We start from the raw sequence: 23,780 nt of genomic DNA, 5'->3' as shown, positions 1-23,780 counted from the left end.
CCTCTCAACGGAATCCGAGTGGATACGATTCCGGACCACTCAACGGAATTGCGGAGTACAATGCATAACCACTTAATGAAATCCAAGTTGGATACGATTCTGGACCACTCAACGGAATCGCAGATCATGAGGGATTGCAAACCGCTCAACGAAATCCAGACAAAGCAGGGAATGAGACCACTCAACGGAACCCCAGCGGATACCCAATTCTGAATCACTCAATGGAACCAAGCGGAGGGCCAAGGAATATAATAATGCTCGAAGAATAAGACATGAAACAAGTACTCAAAATTAGGGGTGGGTTCGGTACGGTTACCGTACCAAAACCCTCGTACCAATTACCGTACCAAATTTTCGGTTTGGTAAAATCTATTACCATTACCATACCAAACTTTCAGTATACCGAAGTTCGGTATTACCAAATGTTCGGTTGGCATGGTATGGCAATGGTAATTGCCACTTTATTTTGAGACAAAATTTGTTTTTGCTTTGTTCAACATTTCATATTTTGTGCCTCTGTAATAAGACAAAGATATATAAACCAAATGCATAGACGGAAGAAAATTCTCATAACAAGTGCCCAAATGGATTTTGGATTTCCACCTTCAAATGGATTTACAGCCGCATGAAATGTTGATGAATTACTTGAAAATTATAAGCCTAAAACAAAGAATGGAAACATAAAGCAGTAATTTAAATTGTAGCCTAAATTCATCTATTATTCATCATTCATAATTCACACACACAATAATTCAAATTATGCATCAAAATGAAAATTAAGCTTACAATCCAAATAGAAGTTACAAACCAAAACAAATAGAAGTTAACAATCCAAATAGAAGTTAAAGTTTCAAACCAAAGGAAAATTGAAACTAAACTTCAAAAGGTAAAATTCATTGATCAATTCTTCAAGTTTAAGATGTCGAAGCTTTTGGAGGAGGCATTGAACTTGTAGAAGATTGAGTTTGTGTCAAGCCTATATTACAAACGAAGAAAACATATTAGTAGCAAGAAGAATTAAAGTTGAAAACCATTTAACAAACAAAGAAAATATATATAATTTATAAATATGTGTTATATTATAATTATATATTATATAATTTATATAAATTATATATTATATTATATTTTCGGTACGGTATGGTAATACCGTGGTAATAGTATCCATTACCAATACCGTACCACAAACTTTCGGTACGGTACAATACCGTACCATTACCGTTGGCACAAAATCGGTATGGCACGGTTGGTAATTCGGTTGGTATGGCGATTTGGCAAAAAAATCCACCCTTACTCAAAATACCAAAGCTCAACGAAACGAGAAATGGAACAAAGCACAAGATACACAATTAGAACGGCTCAACATGGAACAGAGCACAAGGTACACAATTAGAACGGCTCAACGAAACGAGAAATGATATAATGATACGATATGTGAAATAAGTCTCGAAGCAACAAAGCCCCTGACAATGGGTTAACGGTCCACTACTAGCCCTCACATTTCATCACATCATATCAATAATGCAAATCAACCACATTTCAAATATGCACATCAAATCACATTTCATCAAACAATTCAACAAGCACTTCAAATCACATTTCATCGCATCATACTCATCATACAAATCAAACCATATTCCACAAACGTTTTCAATGCATAAATCAAAACATACTTAATAAACAAGTATAATATAATACGATGCCACTAGTACCCAAATCGAGTCACACGTCAACCAAGAAGACATGTCATCACAATGAGTCCATCAAGCTCCATGAAATCTTATCCACACTCTAAGATAACCGACACGCTAGAAGAACTCGGGCTAGTTGACTAAAAAGCCAACCGTCGATCAAGGTTGAGAGTAGGGTCCACAACCCTAGAAATATAAACCGGAAGATCCGCCAAACAGATGTCTGATCCGTAACTTTCCAAAGTCCACATTATGCTTCTAGAACAACATGCTAAAATCTCATCACGATCCAATGGTCAGATCTCCACCAATCACGAATTCAAGTGGCGGTCAACATTTGATTTTACAAACTTAGAAATCCAATTCGGGAAGATCCGTATGTCGGATTCCCAATCCATAAGTTCCTATGGTCCTCAAATATTATGTATTATAATGTATTAAAGTTTAGTAAAGATCCAATGATCAGATCGCCGATTCATATTTTGGTCAAGTGATGTATCGTAATGAAACTAAGTTCAAACAATCAAACCACGTCATACAGATATCAATTATGAAATCAGTGCATTTAATTGAACTTAGAAAGACATCGTTGGTCCACTGGCCACTCGCCGCCACAGGTGGCAGTCGGCCGCCCCGACTTGCAGGAAAATTCAACTATTTTCAAAAATTACCAAATTTTACAAAAATGTGTACCTCAATGAGTGGAGCAAGCTTCATACATGTGGCCAAGACCAATTTAGCTGGGAAAGGCCCCAATTTCACTTAAACCGGTCAGAAACCCTAAAATGGGTAAGCTTCGAACTGTCATCTCCGGTGTTTCGCCACCACTACAACTGATTAGGCTTTGTTCCAGGGATTAAGGGAAGTCTATCCATGGTGGTAGTTGATGGTGTTTTTTTCCCAAATGGCGGAATCGCTACTTCCATCCCGTGCACCCACCGGTGCGGTTTCACCTAAAATCAAGCTAATTTTCACAATTTTTCAGGTGGAAATGGGAGGGAGAATGATTGGGTTCAAAGTAAGGATCATTTTGGCACCGGTCCCGTCATCAAAGGTGACTGGAATCGGAAAATACGGCCGGGTCGGGTAAAAAATGCAACTGGATCGAAGGGGGGTCCGGGTTCCCCTCCGTCTCCCCTCCCTCATCTCCCTTCCTTTCTTCTGTTTTTGATTGGTCCTCCTCCCTCCATCCTTTCTCTCCTTTCTCTCATTTCTCTTCTTTTCTTTTCATCTCAATCGTTTACGTGTCACAATTTGATCATTCTAGAAAATATGGAGCCTTCTAATGAGGGCCAAATTTACTAAAATATCCCTAACTTTAAGCGTTAATAACTCTTTCGTTATAACTTCGTTTCATGAACGGTTTGCGCCTACGCGTTCGTGAGATCGAGCTCTATTCGAAAATATAAACCTCGAATGGTCTACGAATTTTAAATAATTAATTTCCAAACTTCAAGGCTCGTAACTACTTTAATAAAAATCTAAATTCAAACAAATTAAAATAAATTCTTGAACAATAATACAAAATCTCAATTATTCAAATACGTAAATCATAACAATGAAATCCAGGAACGGGATTTCACAAAAAGAGATAATTAAATAATAAAAATATAAACAAAAACCTTGCCAAGTTGATTAGGAATCTTTCTTCAGGGTATTCAGTGAGGAGCTTCCAAATTTTAAGGACTTTAGACAACATGATAAAGAAATTGTTTACCAAAATTTAGATATAAGTGATTAAAAATGCATCTACATGAACGTTATAAAAGTATGTGTAAATAATTTGCAAATGACTCATTTACAAATTTTTTTAGAGCATTTTTTATGGACAAGTTAAATTTAGATTGTCAAATTTCAAATGAGAGCTGAAAGACATTTGAAAGTTTGTTTGTTTGTTTGTTTGTTTTTTTTTTTTTTTTTTTTTGAGTAAATTGTAGCAATGATTCCTTAACTTTAACTCAATTGGAGCAAGGGTCCCTCAACTAAAAATTCATTACCATTGGTCTCTCAACTCATCAAAACATGCATTTATGATCTCTCAACTAAAAATCCATTACCATTGGTCCCTCAACTTTAATCCAACTAGAGAAATAGTCCCTCAACTTTACCCCAATTCGAGCAATGGTCCCTCAACTTTAACCCAATTGTAGCAATGATCCTTACAACATAACTCGTTTTGACAAAATTCTGACGAAGTTGACGAAAATGACCATAGCTACATGTTTTGATGAGTTAAGGGACCCTAATTGTAGCAATGATCATTCCAACATAACTCATTTTAACAAAATTTTGACGAAGTTGATAAAAAGGACCATAGCTACATGTTTTGATGAGTTGAGGGACCAATGGTAATGGATTTTTAGTTGAGGGACCATTGTTCCAATTTGATTAAAGTGAGGGACCATTGCTACAATTTACTCTTTTTTTTGGTAAATTACATAAAACTACCTCAACTATTGGGTCATTAACAGTTTCATACCTTGTCTTTAAAAAGTTTCAATGTCATACCTTATTTTCGAATTTGTTGCAATGTCATAGCTTCCGTCAGTTGTCTGTCAATTCCTCTGTTAAATGTTGACGGGGTATGAGGCGAACCCACTTTCTATTAAAAAATAATAAAATATTTTAAATATTAACTAAATATTAAAAAAATTAAAATAAAAAAACAAACAAACAAAAGAAGCCCAGATCCCATCACCCCACCCCACCACCCCCCTGCCCAAACCCCATCCCCTTCATCATCTTCGCCATCTGTCATCCCCCCCCCCCCCCAAAAAAAAAACCTTCCTTCCAAACCCAGAACCCCATCCCCACCTCCAACCCCCCTTTCTCCCTCTCGAGCCTCCCACCCACCCCCTCTCATCCACTCTCTAGCCTCCCATTCAAAAAAAAATATATATGAAACAAATCTGAACCCATATTGTCCAGATCGTCGCACCCCACCCAACCCTTCCTTCCCCAGATCACCTCATCCTTCCCGTCGAAGTCGAACCACATCAACTGGTTTTTCGTTTTTTTTTTCTTTTTTTAAGTTTTGAATGGGAGGGGAGGTGAAGAGAGTGGAGGCTCGGGAGGTGGTTGGGAGGCTCGAGAGGGAGAAAGGGCGTTGCGGGGGGGGGGGGGGGGGGAAGATGATGAATGATGAAGGGGATGGGGTTTCGGGGGTGGGGGTAAGGTGATGGGATATGGGTATTGGTTATTTATTTATTTATTTAGTTAATATTTAATTAATTTTTTTAATAGAAAGTGGGCCTTGCTTCATGCCACATTAGCATTTAGCAGAGGAATTGACAGACAACTGACGAAATGTATGACATTGCAACAAATTCGAAGATAAGGTATGACATTGAAACTTTTTAAAGACGAGGTATGAAACTGTTAATGACCCAATAATTAAGGTAATTTTATGTAATTTACCCTTTTTTTATATCAAAACACTTGAAAGTTAGATGCTAAATTTTCTTTTTTCTAAAGGATGAGTCAATTTTTTTTATTATATATTGTGGGTCCCTATTGTTAAAAAATTTGTAAAAATTTTTGTAAATTGGGCTGGGTATATCATGTCATTGGGAAAGGGACGGATCCCTTCCATCAAATCCACGAATCCGGATTCTTGACATTTGATCAAACTGTTAAAAATAGGGATCTCCTTTAAAAGTTATAATCGCTTTAACCGTTGAATTAAATTTTAAAGGTCCGAATTAGTGGATTTGGTGAATTTGGTGGAAGAGATCTGGAGAGGATCCCTTTCCATATCATTGGTGGATTGTGAGAAGGGAAGAGGATCCTCTTCTGAGCTCAGGATTCCTAATTAGCCTATATGGGCCATTCAAATTTAATCCAACGGCTCCAAACAGGAGGGTCCTCTAAAAGTTATAATAAGTGCAACCGTTGGATTAAATTTGAACGGTCCAGATGAGTTGGTCAAAAGGATCCCCATCCTGAGCTCAGGAGAGGATCCTCTTCCTGTGAGAAACATTTATTAAACAATTCAAATAGAAGGGATTTGACGTTTGGGCTATACTGTCAAAACAAACGCCTAGAATGGTAGGTGTCAAATGCATATCAGATAAAACTTATCCGTTGGTAAAATTTTGTTGTCTTTTTAATCTAGGGAATTGTTACAGGCACTCTAAAATTTTCATTCTATACTCTAAATTTTCTATATTTAGAAAGAAAAATACATCTATGAGGAGTGTAAAATGAGATTTTTGGAATGCTAATAACGTTTTCCTTATTCTGTTGACACTTATCTTCTATGGAGATGAGCTTACATATATTTGTAATGCTCATGTAATGGATTTGCAACATTAATTTATAATTCCTTTTATTTAATTCTTTGTGATATATTTCTTCCTCGTTATGCCTAAATCCCCTAGAATTTGCAAATGTCTCAATGCAAAAATATATTGTCATTTTCCATTTTCCATTTTCCATTATTACTACTTTATGTAAAAAAAAAAAAAATACAATTGAGCCAAAAAAAAGGGAGAAAAATTTGAACCACAATTTCTACAAAGGATTTTATTGGCAACCAGTGTCTCATCAATTATTCGATTAACATTCTGACTCTCAACTTGTGAAATAGCATTGCCATATGGAGAAAAACTTTCACTTGACCTTGCCATTTAGTTTAATATTGCTGCTGTCATCGGATAGTATCAAGGTCATCAATTAACTTGGTCACCTAGTAGATCCTCTTTGCAACATTTGAGTCGATACCATGTTCAAATTGATACGCGCACATACTTGGGGAAGAATGACTTAACCATGATTTCATTTCAGAAAAGATATTATCTGCACCATTAACACAATGTGCATGTTAGGAAGCTAATTAAAAGAGATAAATTATTAAACTAAAGTTAGAGGTTACGGACATGAACCCTTTAAGATCAGGAAGCGTAGAAAGTAACCAACCAGAGAATCCAGCAGCTGAATTAAGCATTTCCTCACAAACCACAATGATCCGGTTGGTCGAATTTTGATCATTTGCACTAAGATGCATATGTGACAAGGTCGAGGCCACACTTTGCGCAGCTAGCTTCGTCTTCTCCAATTGCCTTTTGAATACGGGCAAAGGAACTTTGATAAAGTGATTGGTGTTTTCAGCAAGTGTGTCAATGGATAGACAAGTAAAATAAAAGATGAAAACATGAGATAGTTGGACAACGATGATTTCATGAATGGACTCATGGCTTTAGGGTTTACCAGAATATGTGGAGGATGAGTGAGATAAAGCTACGGTTGCACTATGAAGAAAAATCTCTTATATGTATATGTGTGTGTGTGTGTAATAATATATGCAAATAAAAAGAGTTGGCAATCTTTTATAACCATTTTCTTTCTTATAGATTTATTTCCTGTTGAACATGAAACGTTTCCTTTCAAAGAAATGAAACCATAATTATTTTCCTATTGAACTTGAAACGTTTCCATTGAAATAAAGAAAAACCATAAAAGCAAATCTTAAATGGGATTTCTTTCCTATTGGTTACAAGCTCTACCAGAGGTTTGATTACTGCATTAGGTGGGATTCTGTAAGAAAGGTTTCTGTAATTTTGGAAGGATTGTTGTTAATTTGGCATTAAAAGAAGGGAACTGTTATTAGCACTCCACAAATCTCATTATACACTCCTCACAAGTGTATTTTTCTTTCTTATTATAGAAAATTTGGAGTGCAAAATGAGATTTTTGGAGTGCCAATAACAATTCCCTAAAAGATTACCACAACTTAGGTTTGTAGTGTATACATTTGCTCCTAGAATGTGCATGGGAGCCATAATTTTTTTATGGGTGGGCTAACTAAAAAAGCCCCCTAAAATCAAATGATATATTTTTTTTTTCTACATACATATTGTATGCAAACATTTAAGTTTAACTTTTGTATTTGTATACTTTAAAATTCGCTTGGCATGAACTCAATAAGCTACACAATTACAAACTACAAAATTGCAGTAAATCATCTAGTTTCACATATATTTAGATGCAAACACAAGAAGAAGATAGAAGACTTGATACATGGACTATCTCAATTACAACAAAACAACTAGCACAAAACAAAAAAATGAAAGTAGAACTAAAGGTATCTTTAAAAAATTGATTGAAAACAATATAAAACCCACTAAATCAAAGTACAATAATTTTGAACAAAACGACATTATAATTTCTATGGTAATTTTTATATTTTTAGTTGTGCTAAATACTTACTAAGCTAGTTTCATTAACATAATTGTTCTTGCAGTTTTTTTGTCTATTATATTAGGCAATACACTAAACTACATACATATTGCTACAAATCCTCCATGGGCTACAGCCCACTGTAACCTTTGGTGTGGCTCCGCAACGTGTAATGGAGCAGCACACATTGTCTTTGTTTGCTTCTCGACACAGCGGTAACCATAGATGGAATTATATAAAGTCAATTTGACTTTTTAATACTTTAGTGGCTGATACAAATGTTTCAATTCGAATTTAATAATATATCTATGGTTTGTCCGAAAAAAAATATATTATTGTAAAAAGAGGGTATGAATCTATTATTTTGTTCCTAGGATTGAAAATTGAGGTTAAAAAGAGCTAAATAGAATTTTTTTATATATTTTAATTGATCAAGGTTAATTCTTAATTGTATTTATCTTCCTATGTTGTATACTTGGCTGGTATATATTCAATCAGGCCAGTTGAATTCAGGAAACTCTGCAAGGCTTGCATTAATATTAAATTTTTGGTGGGGTTAAACTTGTTCGCTCCCAAACTGTGATCAAACTTGCTCCAATCCTGGTGCGTAGGGGACACCGGTGGATGGCAGCCATGAGTCACCATCAATAAACTTGGTCACAGTAAACAATTCGGCATCGGATGCCTCGGTAATTACATGATAGCCGGGCCACTTGACCCGACCTACAGTCGACGCACCCGTCCCATTGTTCATGTACTCAGCATAATACAAAGTGTCAAGCTCACCAACCCCATTCCAATCCAGCCAACCCTCCGGTCTTATTACATCACTCATATATGACTGCATGAATATCGTATGTGAATATTTTCCCCAAGGTCGACCTAAGTACGTGGGTGAAGAAGTAACATTACCCCCTAGATCGGAGTCTGCATCAACGTTGCAAAATTGAAATGAGAAGCCTGAAGAATCTGCCGCATATCGACCATGCGCAGTGAGAGTGTTTTGCGCACCTTCAATGTTTTTCCTGGCAAGAATGTTACAGTTTTGGAAAACGGCAGTGCCGAAGCCGAAGATGAAGTCGATGGTGCCACTGATCGTGCATTCTCGGTAGAACTGGCGACCGGACTGCACCAGCAATGTGTCTTGATATCCACTCATCTTGCACCTGTAGAAAACTGATTGGTCGCCGCAGGATGAAAGTGCAACTGCTTGCATGTTATTTGGCCCGGCAGTGTTCTCAAACCCTATGTCCATTGCTACGAACCCTTCGGCATTTACAGCTATATATAAGGGAATTGATTCACAACAAAAGTCAATAAGTGGATATATGATAACTCATTAATTTACAAGGACACTTTGGAACATATAAAAGAAGTAAAAAGAAAAGATTGAATTTGCCAACAAAGTTTTCTTATAAATACTAGAAAATATAAGATTAATTGATTGAATGAATATTATCTAAATCCCTAGGTTTGCAATCCAAATGGGCCTTAAATTCCTACAATAAGTATCAAAGCATGGACTACTCAGTGATACGGTCTGATGTTATTCCTCTTTACTTGAAAGTGTGAGGTCTTAGGTTCGAATCTCGTATATGGCGAATTTGATACCAAATTAGACTGTCCATTGTGTGACTTAACCGAACTCCTCCTCTCCTTAGTATAAAAATATCGATATACTAAAAAAAAAATATCGAAGCATGGATTTCTATGCATGGACATTCGGCTATGATAATCTAGTGATCGAATGCATAACTTTATTATTTTGGGTTGTCATATCTAATCCATTTCTTATATATGCGAGGATCTGTTTCTCACAAAATTAGGAATAGGTGAAGTATGACAAATTCATCATAAAAAAAAAAAATTTGTTATGGGGTTCATTAGCGACCGGTGCGACAACGAAAATTAATCATGCATAATATTAATTACATGACAGATTTTTAACGGAAATGAAAATCATACATTTTTTTTGAGAGACTTTAGATGCGGTCCCTAGTTATGAACAATCTTTGACTGAAACCTTGTTGTTTTTCAATTTTTGATCCAAGTCCCTAAAATTAATTGATAATTTATTTCTATGTACGTTACTATATTTTTTAAATTAAAAATTAAAATTTATAGTTGTTTATAGTAATGAGATTTTAAATAAAAAACCATAATTTGTGGGATTAAAAATATTAAAATATAAATATACTATTGTGTGTGTGTGTGTGTAAACATGGGTACATTCATAAAAAATAACCAAAAAATTATTGTATCAAAACATGGGTACATTCTTCAAAATGGGTACATTTAGCAAAAATAAAAATGGGTACAAATAAATAAAAAAATATGGGTACAATACAAATAAAACTTTAAAAAATATGGGCACAAAAAGAAATTAATATATGGGTACAAATTAAAATTGAAAGGAAAATTGGTACAAATTAAAAAAGGGTTGCAAATTAAAAATGGGTACAAACTAAAAATAAAAATATATGATAAAAAATTTAGCCATAAATATAAATATACTAATTGTAACATTTTTAATATTAAATGAATATATTTAGAAATAAAAAATATTTTATTATTGAAATAATTAATGATATTATTAATACAAAGGACCTTGATCAAAAATTGAAAAGTAATAAGGTTTTAATCAATAGAGTAGTAAAAATAAGGATGAAAACCTAATTACTCCTTTTTTTTTAAACCACACTACACATCTCTGTTTAATTCAGCTTGCTGATAAATAGCTTACCAAATGTTGCTGAATCAAGTGTTTGCCAACCACTACCATTGCATCTGTCGCCAGATATGGTAGTAACGTCCATGCCCTCTCCCATCAACACCAGATTAGTCTTTGTGGCATCAATTTTGACATATTCTTTGTAAATTCCTTTCTTGATAAATATCACAAACCGCTGTTGGCCATGACTTGGTGCAGCTGCAATGGCATCCATCATTCGATTAAAATTCCCACTCCCATCCTGAGAAACTGTTGCATTTGGCGTGCTGGACAATTTTGGGTCTTCGAATTTCGTCCCACCGGGTAATAGTAAAGGCTGAGCAACATTTTGGTGATGGTGATGCTGCACTTGGATCATGCCGATGACCTCATCGATTAGTCTGGTCACTTGTTTGAGGCTCTCTGAAATCTTTGAGTCCATACCATTCTTAAAAGGTTCCATGCATGTCATTTCTCTGGTTTGGGAAGTATTCAGCCATGTTCTCATATGGAAAACCACATCACCTGCGCCATATATACAATACTATGAAGCTAGCTAGGTTAATTAGTTTACACGTGTGCCATTTACACATGGTATTTTTGTAACCAAATAAATCAATGTAAAAAAATCAAAGTAGTATATATGTCTATTAAATCCAATGCTGAAAAACATCCTAAGTTCGAGTTTTGTTCTCTTATTGGAAGAATGGAAGTGTACGTACGTAGTCTATAAATTCTATGTAGGGAGTGGTTGTCCCATTTTCTCTGTCCCCTCAATCCGATTCCTTTGATTTAATTCTTGACCAACTAGCTATTGTTAGGTATTCTCTATACTGTTGGGAAGAAGTTTAAAGTTCGAATGCATAGTGTTATATAAAATAGAAAATTGAAACAGACAAATGAAATGTGACATTATGTATATGAACCTGTTAAATTATGAATTATCGAAAGGGACCAATTCAAGACTCCAGCAATTTCAACAAGCAAATCCTCACAATATGAAATGACCATATCAGTAGAACTTCTAGCATCTTCACCAACATGCATATTTGACATGGCTAAGGCTACATTTTGCACAGCTTCCATGGTCTGCTCCAATGAATATTTGAATACAGGCAAAGGAACATTTATCAAGTGGGGATCGACATTATTAGCGCTCGGGTTAATGGATAGGGAACAGAAAAAAATCATGGAAACGATGATAAAATGGTAGGACGACTTCATGACCAATGGACTCATATATGGCAGAATGTACCAGAAAATGCAAATCATGAGAAAATAAGGTTGAAGCAAAGAAATTATACACACACACACACCACACACTCACTGTGAAGAATGCTCCCTTTTTGCAAAAATATTAAAGAGTTTACAAATTTGTTTTATTAAAGGAGTTGCCAAATCTGATATATTTATGTATTGTAGATTATGATTTATGGTTAAAACCTGAAACATTTACTATCGCTTTCAAATAAACATTAATTAATATCTTAATTATGCAAAAATAACAAAAAATAGCCTTTATAATTTGAAGGTACCTTGATATGGCCGCTACCACATGCATACATAAGTTTAGTCAAGTTGGCTATAACGATGACTTTTCTATTAAAAGTGAGGAAGAATAATACTAATTATTTAGTTAGTAAAAGTTAACCACATGGACTATTGGATTGGGATAGATTTTCACATGGGGAATCCATTCATATATTGCATGCGGTGGATTTACCTGATGGTTAGAATCCTCCTCTTAAACTCATTGGATCCTGAATTCAAACCCTCACATTAGTATAAATTAAAGTGGTAATATAAATTGTATTTAAAAAGTTTCAGGTAATAGTGTGTTACATATATGGTTTATTATTTATAACTAGCAAATGGCACACACGCGATATGTGTGCAATTAAATTTACTTTTAATTTTCTACGTTTCGTCGCATTCACAAAACTACAGCACAGTTTATAAAGTAAGAAAAAGATGCATTTTTTTAGGGATATTTGTGAATATGATGCCGAACATGGTCACCAAATCAGCAAAAACAATCCTTTTCATATAGGGCTTGCGACAAAAATCTAAACCATATTTTTCAGTCTTGGTCATCCATCGGTGAACTACCTCCATTGGGTGGCTTTAAGAAAGTCGATCAGTTGAGCGTGAGGAGACATTGGAGAAGCGATTGAGGATTTTTCTGGTGAGAGATGTAGAGAGAGGAAGAGGAGAGAAGTTAGTTTTTTTATTTAATTTGTGTTCATGTAATCACTAAATTGTTCATAATTTTTATTTCTTTTCAGTTTTAATTAGAGGTTAGAATGGTAATTTCATAGAGTTTTGGTTGACAATTAGAATCTTATTAATTTGTAGTTTAAAATAACGGTGTCGACTTGGTTCAATGTAAGTGGTATTCCTGCTACCTCTAAATAATAGTAGAAGTTGGAGGTGTAATCCTTGTTCTGTGCATTTCTCTTGAATACTGAATGAATTAAAGTTTTCTTATGCACAAGGTCATATCTCTAACTGAAAACTGCACTCCTTGTTCTTGATATTTTCAGAATCAAGAGATTCGGGGTTTGGTTTTGTGTTATTGATGTTCCTTGTTCTGTGGGATACATACTTTCTTTTCATTATTGAAGGATGTCTGAAGTTCGAATTCCTCCCCCCCAAAATGATCCCAAAAAAAAGAAGATATTATGTAAGGGCAGAGCAAATAACTCGAAGGTTAAATTACATTGAAAAAAATTGTGATCCAATGGGCATATTGAAAAATGAAATTGTGATCCAATGCAAGTTGATTTGGTTCACTCTCCCAACCTTACCAAACCTCCCAACGTGCATCTCCTTCCGGTTAATTAATTCTTTGGTTCAACTCATCGATCCTTCAATAACCCTGGTGCATATGGGATGCCTGTGGATGGCAGCCATGAATTTCCACCAATAAACTTGGCAACTGTAAACTGATCAGCCACAGATGGGTCAGTAATCACATGGTAACCTGGCCATTTGACCCGGTGCGAAAGGTTCGAACCCAACCCCTCATTCATGTACTCACCATAATACAGAGTTTTCAGCCCAAAATCTCCACTCCATTCATGCCAACCCTCTGGCCTTATAACTGCATCTAATTGTGACTGCATGAAAACAGTACGTGAGCAATTTCCCCAAGGTCGACCCAAGTACGTGGGAGTTTGATTCTCAACAGATACAGTACCATGTGAATTATCATGTACAATGTTACAAAACTGGAAAGAGAAGCCCGTGGGGTCGTTTTGATTAAAGCGACCATGAGCAGTGATCTCGTTTCGGCCACCTTTACCGTTTTGCTTGGAAATAATTGTACATTTTTGGAAGACGGCAGTGCCGTAGCCAAAGATGAAGTCAACTGTGCCACTTATTTTGCACATTCGGTAGAACTGGCGGCCGTCATGCACTAGCAATGTGTCTTGGTACCCACTTATACTGCACTGGAAGAAAGCTGATCGATCTCCTTGGGACCGGAGTGCAACTGCCTGCATCTTGTATGGTCCTGCTGTGTTCACAAAACCAATGTTGACGGCAATGAAACCGTCGGCTTTTACAGCTACATAAAGAGAGAAGGAATTAATTCACACAAAAAATAGGGAGAAATATTTGAATAGCTCATCATTTGAAGTTTCAACAATTAGGTTTTGAATGTTAGTAAATAAATGATACGCACTGTATTTGGCAATCTTGAAACAATGGTAAAAAAGAAACATTTTCTCCAAAAGTTCAGAGAATAACTCATTTTAATGAGTTGAAATTATAAGGATGAAAATACCCCCAACTCAAACAATTGTTACTACTCCAAGGGCTTGTAACTCGGTTAACAAGACCGCTTGTGCTTGAGGTTCTAAGTTTAATTTCTTAACAAGTTGAGCTGCAAATTAGCAATCAATTAGCCTATTGATATTCATTGTCTTAGACTCTTAAAAGTGATCTTCAAATTGATAATCCAATAGCCTATTAGTAGAACACTTATGATGGGTACCAAAACAGAACATACAAGTAAAAAAGCGCAACTCCAAGCCAACAAAGTTTTCCGTTTTGCGAGGGTCGGAGGAAACAACCATCGTACACAACCTTACCTTTGCTATGCAAAAAGGTTGTTTCCACAACCTGTGACCTTAGAACATGCCAAGTGTTCTACTAATCTTGTGTTCATTGGCGAAAGTTTTTATTTGTTTTGTAAAAGCAATTTGATAAAGTTTTGGCATCTTACTGAATGTTGCTGAATCAGATGTGCCCCAACCAGTCCCATTGCTTCTGTTGCCAGATATGATAGTATTGTCCATGCCCTCTCCAACCAAAACCAGATTAGACTTTTTGGCACCAATATTCACGTACTCATAGTAAACTCCTCTCTTAACAAAAATTATAAAGTACTGCCGGCTATGATCGGGTGCAGCCGTGATGGCGTCGGATATTAGCTTGAAATCTCCACTCCCGTCGTGAGAAACGACGAAGTTTGGTCTCTGCAGCCAAGGTCTAATGTGTTTAGACGTCCGAATAGAGCCAACAAAATCAGCTGTTTGGTGCGCGTGCAACATGCCAAGAAGGCCATGTATTGATGTGGTCACTTGTTTGAGGCCTCCTGCAAGAATGGAGTTGGTTCCTTCGAAGGCTTCCATGCATGTCTTGTGCCTTGAAAGAGAGGTGTTCGACCATGCTCCCATATGTGAAATCACATCATCTGTATAAATTTTCATTAGATAGGTTAAAAAGAACAACCTTTTTTTTAATTAATTAATGGAATATATTCTCATACATTTGTAATCGATTATTATACTTAACTAATGATGTTGTAGAGGATGAATTCAATTTATAGGATTTACGAGAAGCTTTTAAGAAAGTTGCAACATAAATGATCAACTTCTTGTTGTGAATTGTGCATTGTTGTTGAAGAGATTTTTCAATGCGCCTGAAATACGGGACATTTTGTCATATGTGCCTGTGTTCCGGGCATACTAAAAAATCTCTCGCTAACACATGCATGACACAGTGGAATAATTAAATTCCATCCCTAAGTATTACAGTTTTTTACTTGTTTTAATCCAAATCAAATATTGATTAAAAAAATATCTATATCAAATAAAAAAAAAACTAAGAGATAAATTGAGCTAGAGGTATATGATAATAAATTGAAAAATAAAAGACACCTTTTAGATCATGAATTGTTGAAAGGGACCAATTCAAGACTTGAGCCGTTGAACCAAGCAAATCCGCACAATATGGAATAGCAATGTTTGCATTTTGACCATCATGTATTTCAACATGCATATGTGACATGGTGGATGCAACATTTAGTACAACATCCATGGTTTTCTCCAACGAATTTTTGAATACCGGCAAAGGAACTTTGATCAATGTTGATGAGTTAGTGGATAGAGGACAAAAACAAACGATGAATACAATGAAATATTGGTAGGGCGACTTCATGAATGGACTCATGAGTGAACAAAAAAGAACGAAAAATGATGAGAAATAGGGCTAATTAAGATATGGCAGAGAGACAAGAGTGCACATCTTTTTATACTATTATTTTCGATGAAAACCCAAGTACTTAATTAATTTGTTGGTTATAAACAAAAGCCTTGCATTACGAACGTTCTTTTAACCCATGAAGATAACTGGTTTGACAATTTAACTATTGTGCTAGTTCTCTTTTTAATGCTAAGTAAATATTAGAAACCACTTCTTTCATATGAGTAAATAAGAAAAATAAATAACAACCACTGTGCTTTAGTGAGAGATGTAGTCCTTTAGTTATGTAACCGTTGTGACAATTTGTAGTTTTCTTTATTATTTTTGTCTACAAAATCTACAAAATAAGATTTTTGAGTATTCAATTTGTTTTTCTTCGTTTCTTGTGCTTTGATCGAGACTTAGATATGATTTATACTAGATTTTTGTGGTGTGAGTTGTTTGTGCGAATTTTGTCGGCTTTATTTCGGTCTTAGGGTTGCTGAGGTTGTGGAAAATAGCTAAGAAACCCTAGTTAAAAAAGATTAACCTACAAAAAATATACAGCTTCAGATTCACATTCAATTTCCAGAGCAATCTCATGGGAGATGTATACATCTTACTAGTAACAAAACCTGAACCCACACAAAGCATCGAGGCGTAGTGCTCAATAGCTCCTAACATACACTTTACCTATCTGCTTTGGACAATGCTTTCCCTATCAACGCTGACTGTTGATCTATAATCTCACTCACTTCTTCTGAAATGTCACCATACAAAAGAATGCTATCGCCCGACTAACTACACCGATGAATGTTAGGATGATTATACAAAGATTCCAGTTATGAAGATTATAGCCGGCTTTTAGAAGTGACCCGCAGCGAGTTATCAGCCATACTCCGGCATACCTGTAGCAAAAAGGAAACAAAAGCATACAGATCAAAATGACAGTTTTAAACAATCGACTAGAAGTTCCAAGTATATACATCTGTATACTAGTTCACAAACAAAGCTCGTAAACATTTCGCATGTTCCATTTAGATAAATTTTGTGGAGTACCTTTCAGCATTTGCAGTCACTAATGCCTCCAAAGCCCACCTCGGGTAGCACAACTTAGCTAAAATCTTCATAAATTCACTATCTTGCTGCCGTGTTGCTATAAGAGTCAAAACAACTGGAAGAAGTACCGATAACTGCAAGCAATCCGTTTGTCAGTAAAATATCAATGGAGTGCCAAAACCGAATGGGAAACTGAGAATATGAATGAGATACTTACTAGTTGGGCTGCACCTTGTTCGAAAAAGATTGCTAACGCGTAGGCTATACCAGTTACACAATACACGAGGCAGACCAGAACAACATAGTTATCTGCAAACCTAGATCTTGGGTTGGTAAAGAAGTAGAACATGGACAAATACACTACAGGTTTGATCACTGTATTAAAATGATCAATAGTATCCTTAGCCAGGAAATAAGCCAAGCTGCTCATCCCCGAAGCGCTCTCTCTCCAATAGTGTAATCTGTCTAGAGAAAACGACCTCAAAGCCGCAATTTTGCACAGTAGAGCTGAAATCAAATCAAGACTCAAGACGTTAGGAAGAAAAAAAGCTTTGTGCATTTGTGTCTACAAAAAAGAAACTTATAATTGGTTGTACTCACAAACTGCAATAATAGTATAAGTGTAACCGCCTGCACCAAAGGTCTGCTCGCTGACATTTGAAAGTGATCCTAAGCAGGCTCCAGCAAGAAATAAAATCAAATAATCCACTGCTTGCATGCGAGCTTCCCGTAGTCTCTGCTTACCAACTCTGTCATGACATCAAATAAAGAGGATCAACCATTAGCATTACAATAAGAATGCAGAAAACACCATGGTTTCAATTTTGAAGACTTCAATAATGAAGCAATTTCTGTGGAATAAAAAATTTTAACTTGGCACAATCTTGATTCCTTACCTGCCCAGGAAGTATCTGTACTGTAGAAATAAACCTGGAATTCTCCGGTTCGATAAATCCTTGGATTTCAAGAAATTAAGCTGTATCTTATCACGATGCAGATCCACGGTACTTTTCACATCTTGCCATACCTCTCCGACAAAAGACTGTTCCATCATATCATCAACAGAAGAATTTGTTTCACGATTTGAATTTTCATCCATCGATGACATTGCGAGTCCGGTGGCACTCTGCCTCATCTCAGGAGGTACTGAGTACCCATTATGAAGCATCCATCTGATGGGAAGCTCATCATAACTCACTCCCGAGCTTCTTTCCGTTGCGACTATACCCTCTAAAATGTCAATGAAGTGGTCTGGAGGGTTGACTCGGTCTGGGACATTGATCCCAAGGCCTGCAAAGTATTCTTCTACTTTCTTTGCTGGTCCATGATAAACAGTAAGACCACCTTTTGCCAGGAGTACCATATCATCAAACATCTTGAACAAGGCATAGCTGATGCAAAAAGGTTTTGCATTAATCAAAGTATATAAGAATTATATGCATATCGAAAGAGGAGAGAGAAATGGTGGACTTTCAAAGTATAAAGAGTAAAGAACCTTGTTTTGAATGATTACCTAGGCTGGTGAACCACCATGCAGATGTTTACCCCTTCAAGAGCTTCCCGTCTAAGTGCTCTAAGAAGTAGCTGAGAAGAGGCGCTGTCTAGACCGGATGTGGGCTCATCCAAAATCAAAAGTGAAGGTTCCATAACCATTTCCAAGCCAACATTTACACGTTTCCTCTGGCCTCCAGAAATTCCTCGCTTCTCTACCGTTCCAACTAAGGAACCACGTACTGTTTGAAGCCCCAAGGACTCGATAACTCTTTCAACCACTAAAACTTTGTCCGGTTTTGGTAAGTCCACGGATAATCTTCAAAAAAAAAAAAAACAAAAGTTCATCATCAAGATGTAGCAGCGTTTTGCAGAAAAACCACACAATACTATAATGGTTGCTTGGGGTTCATGAATTGTGTACCATCACTTCATTGTAAACTTTTTAGTTGCAGGTTGACAATAAACTATCACACAACCAAAAAAATAGTAGCAAAGATGGCGAACATGTGAATAGTATATATTCTGTTAGAGTAGAATCAGTAAAGAGATGAATGTTACCTGCACTTAGCACTGAACCATAGATTCTCTTCCACAGTCAAGTTTCCGTGCACGATATCATCTTGCGGCACAAACCCTACGATTTTTTTATACGAATGGATTGATGTATTCTTTCCATTTATGAGAATTAAACCAGTCCTATTGCATCCAATTGCTTTTCCAGCTAGGGCAGAAAGAAACGTTGTTTTTCCAGCCCCTGATGGACCCATAACAGCAGTGATGCGGCCAGGCCTAATTTTACCAGTTACACACCTCAGTAGATGCTTGTTTTTTGCTTTCAAAGTAAGCGTTAGGTCTTTGAAAGAAATCTCAATGAGAGGCCGTTTCCTTATTTCGTTATTAGTAGCCATTTTAACCACCCCCGAGAAGGTTAGGTCCTTGTACTCTTGCAGCTGAGCCTTCTCTTTCTCAAGTTGACCATAAGCATACTTGAAAATTTGGCTATGAGTATTGATCGTCTTTCCTTTTGGCACATTTCCTACATTCGTATCCTCAGCTCCAATACTGAAACCTTCATAACCCTCAGGGTCTTCTTCAATTTTATGCATAATCTGCATGAGCTCAGTAGGTTCCTTTTTCTTTCCTTCTGATGGCACAGGTGAGGACTGAGAAACACCGGATCTACTTGGATGTGGTGATATCAAAAGGTCATCATCTGTGTCAGATCTAGATTGAGTCAACATCTTAAGTTTCTCAAGTTCTGAGCTGTCCTTTTTTCGAGAAAATGTATGTGATAAGTGAGCTTGTAATCCACTTGCATGCTTCTTAGCAGCATCTTTTGCAGATTTCCATCTTTGGCGTGCTTTTGCTGTTTCCCTTGCACTTCTGGCTGCTGCTTCTCGGGATTTAGCCCGTTTCCTCCCCCTAGTGGTCAGAACTTGATCTGAACAATTGTATATAATAAGTAGCAGAGTACTCAAACCTGCCTGCATAAGCAATTAAAAATCATAAATTTCAATTCATTTTTTCATTGCGTCATTTCAGATACGCACTTTGATTCAAATGAGCAGTATGCGCCTCACATGAACAATCAATAACGTGCAGCTATGAAATTGAAAAATAAAGTTTTTGTTTAGTAAGTAAAATGGCCAACTTACAATTAGCATTATTCCATATGCATGCATATTTTGATTTGCAGTGTTTGGATTGCAGGAAGTCAAAGCGAAGCAGCCTGAAACATAAAATAAAATAGCAAAAGGTTAGCTTCTTTATGCTTGCAGATTGTATTAAAGTGCAAATCCCAGGTTAGAAGGAAAAGCTGCGTGGCCACTTATAAAAAGGGCTGCAATCAGAAACATATCAAAATTTTGTTCGAGAAATAGAATGAAATAAAACTAACGTTTCTCAGATGTAGAACCCATCCTGCAGTAGTGTCTGCACTTGAATGAAAAAAAAGATTAGGAAGAACATAGAGTATGAAGGTAGCATAGACCAATTTTAACTTATCATCTAAAGTGTATATCTCAGATCCTAGTTCAGACTTGTAAACATAACTGAAAAACATAACAAGAACACAATCAACCAAACATCGAACAAGTTCCATAAATGACGTAGGAATGAAATTCAATACCCGCTACTACAAGGAATGCTTTTCACGGTGGTTGGGCAATATGATCCAGCTGAACAAAAGACTTCACTACTACTACCAACATCAGCCCATAAATTTGCTCCTCCACAAGTATGATTTGGTTGCCCCGGAGGTAATTGATAATTGTATCTGCAAAAACATATCAATATATAACTTTTACACATAATAAGCTATTGAACACCGTAAGTCAAGAGATCATTAAAGCAAGAATCTGAACTTACGGTTCACACACACCGGTGGATTTGTTCAGCGTTGCTTGGGGACAATAAGAACCTGATGGGCAAGCTTCAAGAACGTGATGGCAATTGGACGAAAACAAAGAAATAATCAGAAGCATCCTTTAATTAGGGAAAATACATTGCACAGAAACAAAGTACAAGTTGATTACTCGGATATTAAGATAAAAGGCCTTACATATCATGCACGTAAGACCATGGGGGCAAAAGAAACCCTCACAACAAGGTTGGCAGCTCTGAGTCCTGGCAGGGATGTCCTGTGAATTTTCGAGGTCAACCTGCTCATTTGGGCCAACACGACAAGCCCATCCTGGCTGACACCCAGAAATCCATGAGGTCAAATTGCAGTTCTTGTTCGGTCTTAAGTAATTTGCAGTCTCAGATTTTTCAAAGAAACTATTGAAGTAGAACTTCATTTCAGCTGCTGTACACAACCGCCGCGTAACGTCACCTGTTGAACATCATAAATTATCAAACTGAAGCAAATCAAATACCTACATTCGACTGCCAAGATACGAAACCTATGAAAAATCTTTTCAATTTTTCGATTCCCCGCATTACTTAAGAAACAACCAGACAGTAAAAATTTATTCTTCATTCTAATTACAAAAGTACTTATATACCTTTAGTCTTTTGAATGCAGGAAGTTAAGAAATCCACATTGGATGAAAAATTAAAAGCCTCGTTCCAATCGGCTTCCCTGAAACACAAATTTGATCATCAAAACTAATCTCTGTCACACAACTAAATTGAAACGAGTCCAACAATATATCTACACATAAACTATCAAATTAATCTAATTCAGTTAATCAATGTTTCCATTAGTCAACTTGAGTTGACTTTTCACACCTCAATTACACAATTCGATTTCTTTTTCTCTTCCCGTATGTTCATTTTCTCAGCAACCAAACAGAAAATAGTAAAGTTGAAAACAAAGCAGCTTACGGATTCTTCACACAGAAGCTGGAACGATTGCTGATTTGTCGGCTGAGGACTGCAGTGACATTAGAGATTCGGCCGTAGACAATCTGAGTGATGAGAGGAATAACTGCCGGGTTGTCTATTTGGTCATAGTCCCCCACATCCTGGCACTCCACAAAGTGCACCCAGCACAGAACCAATACCCCAACCGAAACAAATGTGCCAAAGTTGGCGCCTTTGGAGATCATTTTTGGAATTCTATCACCAAATTACAAAAGCGTTTTGCAAATTTAGTCCAAAAAAGTGTAAGAAAAAAATTGGGTTCTGGGTTTTGGAAATTAACTCATGCATTTATCAGTAGAAAAAAAGGGAGCTGGGTTTGGAGCTGGGTATAAGGATCTGGGGAGGACTGAATGCTGGGTTTGGATATTGAATGCTGGGTTTGGAGATTGGAGGAGGTACAGAGAGCAGACAACATGGGAGAGAGATTGAAGGACGAAAAAGCAGTGCGGTGGGGCCTGTGAGTTGAAGTAAACGAAAGCACGTCTGAACTTACAGATTTTGCTTCGTGACGGCTTTCGGACATGTCTGGTCTTATTGTCCGTGTCTAAATATTAAGGAGAATGTTTTATTATATTTTGTTAATTATATGGCGTAGTTGTTAATGATTAAATTATTATTCAAGTGTTGATTAACGTACTTATTTTCTATTAATGAATATTTACTCTTTTTTTTTTGTTTGACAAGAAACAATATTGTGGTATTTCATTAATCAACACAAACAATTACAAGGGTGTCATTGGGTACAAAGCTCCAGTGACCAATAAATTAATTTGGAGGAATTTGTACAGACAGACAAATAAGAGTAAACCCCTAGTAGACTACCATAACCACGAACACACAATTGCCAAAAGCATAAGTGCCACCAGTACAGATCTGTCACAATAAACGAAAGCCACAATGGTCATCGTTGAGTAGCGAGGCCACATAAAGTCATCACGATAGAGCGAGGCCACATCAAGTCATCATTGACAAACGAGACTACATAACGCATCACACAAAGGCGAAGACCAATCTAGTCAAAACAAACAGCGCCACCATGATGCACATAAGGCGAGTGAAAAACAACTACATTACTCCGAGAAGGGATCAGCAGATCAACTCCAAGTGCGGGATGAGGCACTCAGGCCAAGACCACCTACAAAATTCGTCGGACAGTGAGGTGCCAGCATCAACACATTGAACACCAAAAAGGCTAGCCGCAACAGATCCAAGACTCATAAGCTGAGCTGCTAGATCAATTAGGTGTATCTTTGATGTATCCAATGTTTTCCTTTGCTCACAATTAGTACTACAATTTAGTGGTATTCCTTTCACTGGTAATTGAAATGTCTTAGGTTCGACGTATCAATTAAGGATTACAAAATATGATTAATTTTTTTAGTCCTATCAAGTTTAATTAGTGTTCATTCATTGCTTATACATATCAACTAAAAATTAGAAAATATGATTAATTTTTTTATTTCCATAGTGACAAGGGTAATAAATAAGAAAAACACATCATGATTTATATGAAAACACTTTAAAAGTTCATATAGAAGGAAAACAAAACTCATAATCTATCTACTTGTAAGCCCGGGGTTTTTTGGTTCCCTTCTCTCAATACAAAATAAATTAGTTTTTCCGTATTTCTAAATTATTGTGTTTGAAGTGCTTTTCTAAGTATAATTTTAACGAAGTCTTACGTGTGAAAACAAATAGTTTATTTTTATTTTTATATGAAGGTAGAGCACATATTAGCATCGCTCCGAGCCTCAAAATTCTCAGGACCGGCCCTCCTGCTGTTGAGCTAGCTGAGATGTGGGTCTTTCCACCCA

General features: G+C 36.4%; 3 protein-coding genes across 3 annotated transcripts; all 3 read right to left on the bottom strand.

The window, feature by feature from the left end:
* Positions 1-8,451: 8,451 nt before the first annotated feature.
* On the bottom strand, positions 8,452-10,828 carry LOC126630210 (pectinesterase/pectinesterase inhibitor PPE8B-like). The gene is made up of 2 exons (XM_050300324.1): positions 10,612-10,828; positions 8,452-9,149 (listed from the first exon to the last, which is right to left on the bottom strand). The coding sequence occupies exons 1-2, from the start codon at positions 10,814-10,816 to the stop codon at positions 8,452-8,454; spliced, it is 903 nt and encodes a 300-aa protein (XP_050156281.1). The 5' UTR covers positions 10,817-10,828.
* Positions 10,829-13,325: 2,497 nt separating this feature from the next.
* LOC126630209 (pectinesterase/pectinesterase inhibitor PPE8B-like) lies at positions 13,326-15,215 on the bottom strand. The gene is made up of 2 exons (XM_050300322.1): positions 14,807-15,215; positions 13,326-14,146 (listed from the first exon to the last, which is right to left on the bottom strand). The coding sequence occupies exons 1-2, from the start codon at positions 15,213-15,215 to the stop codon at positions 13,437-13,439; spliced, it is 1,119 nt and encodes a 372-aa protein (XP_050156279.1). The 3' UTR covers positions 13,326-13,436.
* A 1,377-nt stretch (positions 15,216-16,592) lies between these two features.
* On the bottom strand, positions 16,593-22,504 carry LOC126629614 (ABC transporter G family member 24-like). Its single transcript, XM_050299692.1, has 14 exons — positions 21,928-22,504; positions 21,606-21,682; positions 21,161-21,433; positions 20,968-21,031; positions 20,729-20,875; positions 20,498-20,532; positions 20,256-20,329; positions 19,159-20,084; positions 18,620-18,916; positions 18,003-18,497; positions 17,707-17,855; positions 17,324-17,613; positions 17,107-17,240; positions 16,593-16,955 (listed from the first exon to the last, which is right to left on the bottom strand). Exons 1-14 carry the CDS (start codon positions 22,149-22,151, stop codon positions 16,799-16,801), a joined length of 3,342 nt encoding a protein of 1,113 aa, XP_050155649.1. The 5' UTR covers positions 22,152-22,504; the 3' UTR covers positions 16,593-16,798.
* Positions 22,505-23,780: the final 1,276 nt, after the last annotated feature.

The sequence above is a fragment of the Malus sylvestris genome, chromosome 7 (assembly GCF_916048215.2).
Source record: "Malus sylvestris chromosome 7, drMalSylv7.2, whole genome shotgun sequence".
In the NCBI taxonomy this organism is placed as follows: domain Eukaryota; kingdom Viridiplantae; phylum Streptophyta; class Magnoliopsida; order Rosales; family Rosaceae; genus Malus; species Malus sylvestris.
Note: the sequence above shows the minus strand (reverse complement) of the source record. Positions and strands in the feature narration are given on the sequence as shown.

Bases quoted from the DNA above. Each gene is read 5' to 3' on its own strand.
- LOC126629614 (XM_050299692.1), bottom strand. From the start codon at position 22,151: ATGATCTCCAAAGGCGCCAACTTTGGCACATTTGTTTCGGTTGGGGTA. The intron at 18,917-19,158 runs GTAACATTCATC...TTTTTTTTGAAG, and splicing joins TGGTTCAGTGCTAAGTGCAG to ATTATCCGTGGACTTACCAA. The intron at 16,956-17,106 runs GTACTCCACAAA...TTTTTGCTACAG, and splicing joins GTGACTGCAAATGCTGAAAG to GTATGCCGGAGTATGGCTGA.
- LOC126630209 (XM_050300322.1), bottom strand. From the start codon at position 15,215: ATGGAAGCCTTCGAAGGAACCAACTCCATTCTTGCAGGAGGCCTCAAA. The intron at 14,147-14,806 runs GTAAGATGCCAA...CTCTTTATGTAG, and splicing joins ATCTGATTCAGCAACATTCA to CTGTAAAAGCCGACGGTTTC.
- LOC126630210 (XM_050300324.1), bottom strand. From the start codon at position 10,816: ATGATGGATGCCATTGCAGCTGCACCAAGTCATGGCCAACAGCGGTTT. The intron at 9,150-10,611 runs GTAAGCTATTTA...CCTTATATATAG, and splicing joins ACTTGATTCAGCAACATTTG to CTGTAAATGCCGAAGGGTTC.